At 31.0% G+C, this 6,882-nt stretch overlaps 1 protein-coding gene across 1 annotated transcript; it reads left to right on the top strand.

Moving 5' to 3' along the window:
• The first annotated feature begins 601 nt into the window (after nt 1-601).
• LOC105648318 (type-1 restriction enzyme mjaxp r protein (DUF668)) lies at nt 602-3,522 on the top strand. The gene is made up of 2 exons (XM_012234670.4): nt 602-753; nt 1,571-3,522. Exon 2 carries the CDS (start codon nt 1,590-1,592, stop codon nt 3,393-3,395), a length of 1,806 nt encoding a protein of 601 aa, XP_012090060.1. The 5' UTR covers nt 602-753; nt 1,571-1,589; the 3' UTR covers nt 3,396-3,522.
• Nucleotides 3,523-6,882: the final 3,360 nt, after the last annotated feature.

Raw genomic sequence — 6,882 nt, 5'->3', positions numbered from 1 at the left:
TCTTTGAAGAAAACTGAAGACTTGTTTTTTAATGAGTACTAAAATGATTTTCGAATTAAGTTTTACCATTAAAATATATTTTAAAATATTAATTTTTTAATTTAAAATTTTTATTCTTTTGTTGTTTAAATAGATATTTTTAATTAATTTGATTATGATTAAAATTTGAATTTAATACTTCTTAGTTTTGAGAACTATTTTAATACACATTTGATTGTAAAAAAAAAAAAAAAAAAGATCAGGAAGATTGGAAAATAAATTTGAGTAGCATTATTTGAAATATCAAAATATATAATTAATAGCTTTGTATTTTTTAAATAATAAAATTTAGAATTGGACATCAAGTTTGTATTTAATGCAAGAAATGAAAATAATTAAAAATATAGGGCTGTAAAAAAAAATAGGATAAGAAGCACTTACATATTTATAAATTTTAAATTGAAAATGATTAAGCAATGGTGGGATCTTCTTTTTATAATCTTTAATTTCACTCGTTTTCACTCTTTATTTTCTTTTCTCTCCTTGCTTTCCACCATTCGGTCCAATTCGGCCCTTTCCTTTCCCTCCTTTTCCTTCCCTTTCATTCTCTATGTGGCTCTAAAGTCCTCTCTCTCACTGCTCCTTCCTAGCTACTTCCTCTCTACCCTCAAAATACTTTTTCATCTCTCCTTTTTTTTATTTTGTTCTTCTTAATAATAATACTTATAGTCATTATTTTCTTTCCTTCCTTCTATCTTTCAGTCCATGTGATCAGTAAGTTCTCTCAGTCCTTATTTATTTCTTTTTTTCCTTCTGTTTAATGATTTTATGAGGATGTGTGACTTATTGACAATGGGATTTTAAGTTCAGAATTTTTGGGTATATTTTTTTGTTGGGTTTTGAATCTGTCATTTTAGATTTTGGAGTTTTTATCTCTCTTTTTTTTATAAATTATTGGGCACAATTTCTCTTTTTTAGTTCGTATTCCTGTGAAAGTATTTGTAATTGTAGCAGAGAAAAAATTGATAATTTTGTAAATTTTTTTATGAATTACTAAATTATTATTATGGCAGTTAATAAATCTGGAAATTGAAAAAACAAAGAACGAATTCAAAAGAAAATCTTTAGAGAGAAGTTCAATTCTGTATGAGTGATAAAGCCGTTAGAGACTCAGTTGGGATTAGTTCTGATGAAGCAATTATAGAAGATCAGGTTCTAGCTTTCTTTTTTCTCCTTGCTTTCCAAGATTCCATCTTGTAGTTATATTGAAATTTGAATTTCGTTGTAGAGATAATGGAGTTGTGAAATTAAGTGTGAGGGTTTGTTTTTCTTCTTCTTCTATTTTTTTAATTCCAATTTTGTTAGCTTTTATGAACAGAAATTATGATTTTTTAGTTTTAATTATTGGGTAAGTATGAGAATATGAGTATCTTTTGAATTTGCTTTTGTTAGAAGTTAATTCTGCAAATTCTATTTGCTATTTATTGAACTGTTTAATCGTAGTTGATTTAAAATGTTTACTGCATAATCAATTTGATTTGATCTGAGTTTATCAGTTGATTTGATTTTCTTTATTAATTTGTTTATGCAGAATTGATAGGATTAGAGAGATGGTTGCGGAGTCTTGGTTTCGTGGTCTGTGGAAGATTCCACGAAAGCATGAATCTGGTACTGAGAAAGTGGTGATTGGAGTATTGGCCTTTGAAGTTGCTAGCTTGATGTCTAAGCTAGTTCATTTATGGCAATCTTTGAGTGATAAACAAGTTTCTAGGTTAAGAGAGGAGATATCAAATTCAGTAGGTATAAAAAAGCTTATATCAGAGGATGATGATTTCATTGTCGGTTTGATTTGTGCAGAATTGATTGAAAATATGGTACATGTGGCTAAATCCGTAATCAGATTGGGGAAGAAATGTTCTGAACCCAGTCTCAAGAGTTTTGAGCATGTTTTTGATGAATTGATCAAGTTTGGTGCTGACCCATATGGGTGGGAATTTTCAGATAAGAAGATGGATAAGAAAGTTAAGAAGATGGAGCATTTCATTTCAGTCAATGCTTCTTTATATCAAGAAATGGAAATGCTTGCAGATCTGGAACAGACTGTGAAGAGAATGAAGGGTAATGATCCTGAGCCAGAAAATTTACTTGATTATCAGAAGAAGCTTGTGTGGAAGCAGCAGGAAGTGAAGAATCTAAGAGAGATATCACTTTGGAATAGAACTTATGATTATACGGTTCGCCTTTTAGTTAGATCATTGTTCACAATTTTCAGTAGAATCAATCATGCCTTTGGCTTTAATGTGATGGTTACCAGCGGGCATTCGAAAAATTTGGATTCTGATTTTATTTATCGCAGTCAGTCAGTATCTGCACTGCTGCAGTCTTCAGTTCATCCATCTGAGAGCAGTAGCATTCCTAGATTTTCTTCTGGCCCTCTTGGTGGATTTATTGCAAAATCAGGTCCCATTTCAAAACCAAAACAAACCAATAATTTCTATTCGGGTCCTCTTGGTGGTCCAACAGCAAAATCAGGCCCTCTTTCTGGAAAGAATAGGAATTTGAACTTTTTCTCAGGCCCCCTCGGAATGCCAACAACGAAGTCGGGCCCACTTGCCAGAATAACTAAAAGCAGCAAGAAGATGTGGCAGACTACTCAATCACCCTCGCTTCAGGGAAAAAAACCGCCTTCAAAACCAAATAGGTTGACTCAAGTTGGACCTTTTAAAGGGTGCATGGTAGCTACAAACAAATCACCTGTTGCTAATTGCTACTTAAGTTCAACTCTCGTTCATTCAGGAATTCTTAATGAAGCCAGGGAAAATAACACTGCCGGGCTTTCTCAAGGCACTGTGGCTCATACTGCACCATCAATTTTCAATTCCCATTTCAAGCTGTTGAAAGCTCTTCCTGACACTCTTGGTGCTGCTGCTTTGGCACTGCACTATGCAAATGTTATTAGTGTAATTGAAAAGCTAGCTGCATCTCCTCACTTAATTGGTCATGATGCGAGAGATGATTTATACAATATGTTACCTGCAAATGTAAGAACTGCAGTAAGAGCAAGGCTAAAACCATACTCTAAAAACCTGACTTCATCAGTTTATGATACTACTCTTGCAGAAGAATGGACTACGGCAATGGCAACAATACTAGAATGGCTGGCTCCACTTGCTCATAACATGATAAGATGGCAATCAGAGCGAAGTTTTGAGCAGCAGAATTTTGTTTCTAGGACAAATGTGCTCCTCGCACAGACACTTTTCTTTGCAAATCAGGAGAAGACAGAAGCAGCAATAACTGAGCTTCTGGTTGGTCTCAATTATGTTTGGAGATTCAAGAGAGAACTCAATGCAAAAGCTTTGCAGGAGTGTGCTAGCGGTAGAGTTTTCGATGAATTTTTGGAGCTTGACAAGTAACAATGTCATCGAGGCTGTGACAATAGCATTTGCCATAATGGTCCCATTTTACCCCAAAATTGACTGGATTTGAGGTTTATATATTGCAGGTTCATCATCCGTGCTTCTCAATTCTATTAAACATTGTTCATTTGCTGGGTGAAGAGATTGAAACTGTGATTTCTCTCTGGAATATCCTACACCGAAAGGCAGGTTTATGAGTTCGAGGTATAGTTTGAGCTTCCAAACTCTAGTTTTACATTTCCCTTTGTGAGTGGAGATTTTATTTCCCTCTTTTTTAGCCACTGAAAAGCAGTGGTTCCTCTGTCTTATTCCTCGTGAAGTTAGTCTAGTTTTATTAATTTAGCTGGTATTCGATGATTTGTGTATATTTATTAGCGAGATCTATCTATATTAATTGTAAATTTACCATATAAGGTTTTAAATTCAAACATGATGATTGAGCATATCCTTTCCTTTACTGTTTGTTATGGTTGCATGGTAGCAGATGCTCAAGTGTAAATCAATCAGGTTTCAGAAACAACACTCTGATCTTACCTGTATTTTTTGCTCAGGCTCCTTTTAGGTAGCTTGCTAAAGTTTCCTTTTACCTTTGCTGTTGCAATTTTAAAAAAAAAAAAAAAATTGTAAATGGATTCATGTTAGTTCATTTTAAGTGCTATAGCTGTAAATTGCTTGGTGACAACTACCAATGCCGTTGCACTTTTTTACAATTGCAATTGGTTTTAATTTCAGCAAAATTTTACTGTGCTTTTGTTTAAATTATTTGTTCATGAATTCTTAAAATTTACTGCTGAGGGTTTTTGGTATTCTACATATGCACTAATAAAAGGAGAAGGGAAGGAAGCAAGAAATTGTTATAGAACATGCTGAATCTTGATAGCTTAGCCTTGGTTTGGGATTTAGTTTGGACTTACTCTTCCAATTAGTTCTTTTTACAAAATTATTTTCCAGTGTAATGGTAAAGTTATCCCACTTTTAATCTGGGTTTAATAGGTTTGGGTCCCGAAAATAGTCTCTTTGTAAAAGCAGGAAAAGACTGCAGATATCAATCTTCTCCAGAGTCTACAAATGTGGGATGCTTCTTGTATTTTTAGATTACTAATATTGCAGTTCAAGTACAACGCAAAACAGGCACCAAGTATTTGAGCTGAAATGGGAATTAGTTATGTTGCTCTTTTGTGGGATAAGAACTGCCATTCTTGAAACTTGAGAAGTATATGCAACCTAAAAGTTGACTAAATGCAGTTTGGCTGATCTTTACATAAGCAATAGAGGGATCAAAGGAGCATTTTCTCATGATGGTGTCACTTCCAAGTTCTTTCTGAGCATTTTCTGAGCACACAGATAGCTCAGGTCAGAAACAAGCCTGGCTCCTGACATTGACACAAGAAGTGGTGGAAGAAGTCAACTTGCAAACCGTGAGATTTTTTAGGAATAAAACTGCTACTGCCTCTTATTTTGGCACCAAACAAGCCTGGAAGCATCCTCCGCTGAAATTTTCCATTTCTTTCTTTGAGAAGTTTTTACCATAAAAAAAAAAAAAAATTTGTCAAGTGGGAAAAATTAAGTATTAATAAATTTTGTATACAGATAATAATTATCTGATTGAATGGTTCGTTGTTGAATCAAAATGTCTTTTTTTTCTTAAAAAAAATATTATTTTTATATGACAATAGAACATTACGTGCAATCCATATATTGACATAAAGAATATGTTAGAAGAAATTATAATAACAAAAATTATACTAACGTTCACATTAGTCTAAGTTTAGATAATAATCTCTTACATGATATAGTTTAAACTATAATTATTTTTTATAAAGAATATGTTAGAAGAAATTATAATAAAAAAATTATACTAAAATTTTGGTTATATTCCTCTAAACCTAGGCTTCTCTCTCCCCTCTTTTTTTTTTTTTTTTCTAGATTTTATTTCTAAACCACCACGTACCTGTCTCTTTGGTCGGCGGTGGTTTCTTTTCGTCCATCTCTATCATTTTTCTTTATTTTGTTTAGTTTTCTTTTTAATAATTTTCAAATTTATGATCGTTTAGAACAAAATTTAAATTTAATCTCTCAGATTTGTAGATCTTGAGTATTTTTGCTATTTCTTAGTGGAGTTATTAATTTATTCTCTTTCATAGGGTTGTTCCTCATTATTGAAGAGTTTTTATGTGAATCTTTTATTTCTTTTGAAAGACAAATGAATTGTTGATTACTTATGGTTGAAAACTTTAGATCTTCAAATTCGGATATGTTTCTTCTACCAATAGAGCCTAATAGTGCAGTCAGTTGTAACGGGTTTTCGAACAAACAATATTCGAGACGTTATTGTAGAAGGTTTTTTTAGTCGTCCTATTTGAAAATTGACCAGGTTTTACTTGGAAGATTAACCTCTCCAAACAAAATATTTCAATTTTTTATATTTGCATTTCTTATTCGTATAGAAATATTATGATGTACTCAACTTATATTCATTATTAATGAATTATTAAGTTTTCAAAAAGAAAAAAAAATTATACTAGCATTCAAGATTTTTAAATTATTCATTAGGTCACTCATCAGGCTGAAATTATATGAGACTTTTCACTCCTCACACAAGTGAAAAGACCAATCACACTACCTGATTGGTAAGATTCTTAATTTTTTCTAAGTTTAAATAATAATCTCATACATGCTATAGTTTAAACTATAATTATCTTATAGTTAGTATTTTATAATTAACTTTATAAATTTATTATGAAGGCTAAATATAATATTTATAGATTCCAAAGAATTAATATAGTTAGGAGTAGATTTAATTAAAATATAACCATATCCACTTTGACATTTTTAGTATATTTTATATTAGAAATGTCTTTCATTTTATTATATTAGGTTTGATTATGACTCATTAATGATGTTTCATTAATAGTATATATACATTTGATTATATTATATTTCATTACGAGTCACGAAATGTAATTCTATATTTTAAAAAAAATTGTAATGAATATATTAGAAATGGCTAAATTATATAAAAAAATGATATAAAAAGGAATATAATAGAATAGGTGGTGCTATTTCATTAATAGCATTCAATAACATTATATTTTATTATAGTTGACCAAACATAATTCTATTTTAAAAAAATTGTAATGAAATATATTAGAAATGGTTAAATTACATTATAAAAACATATTTAAAATAACATAGTACTAGAAATGAGAAGTATATTTTAACCAACGAAAGTGACTAGAGATATGATCAAATTGGAGCCGCTGGATTCATATATCATCACAATAAACGGGGGAAAAATATTAAAATAGGAAGAGAAAAATAGTTTACTTAATAGTTTGATAATAAATTTCAATAATTATTCTTAAAAAAAAAAAAAAAAAGAATACAAAACCGTTGTCAGACACATTTTTCTAATCTGACACGTCATATCATTGTCTTTTGATTTCCTCATCCACAACTATAAAATACGAAAAGAGAAAAACAC

This window comes from Jatropha curcas, chromosome 6 (assembly GCF_041381405.1).
Source record: "Jatropha curcas cultivar XTBG-Jc1 chromosome 6, XTBG_Jcur_1.0, whole genome shotgun sequence".
Lineage (NCBI taxonomy): Eukaryota > Viridiplantae > Streptophyta > Magnoliopsida > Malpighiales > Euphorbiaceae > Jatropha > Jatropha curcas.
This window is presented reverse-complemented; position numbering and strand designations above follow the sequence as displayed.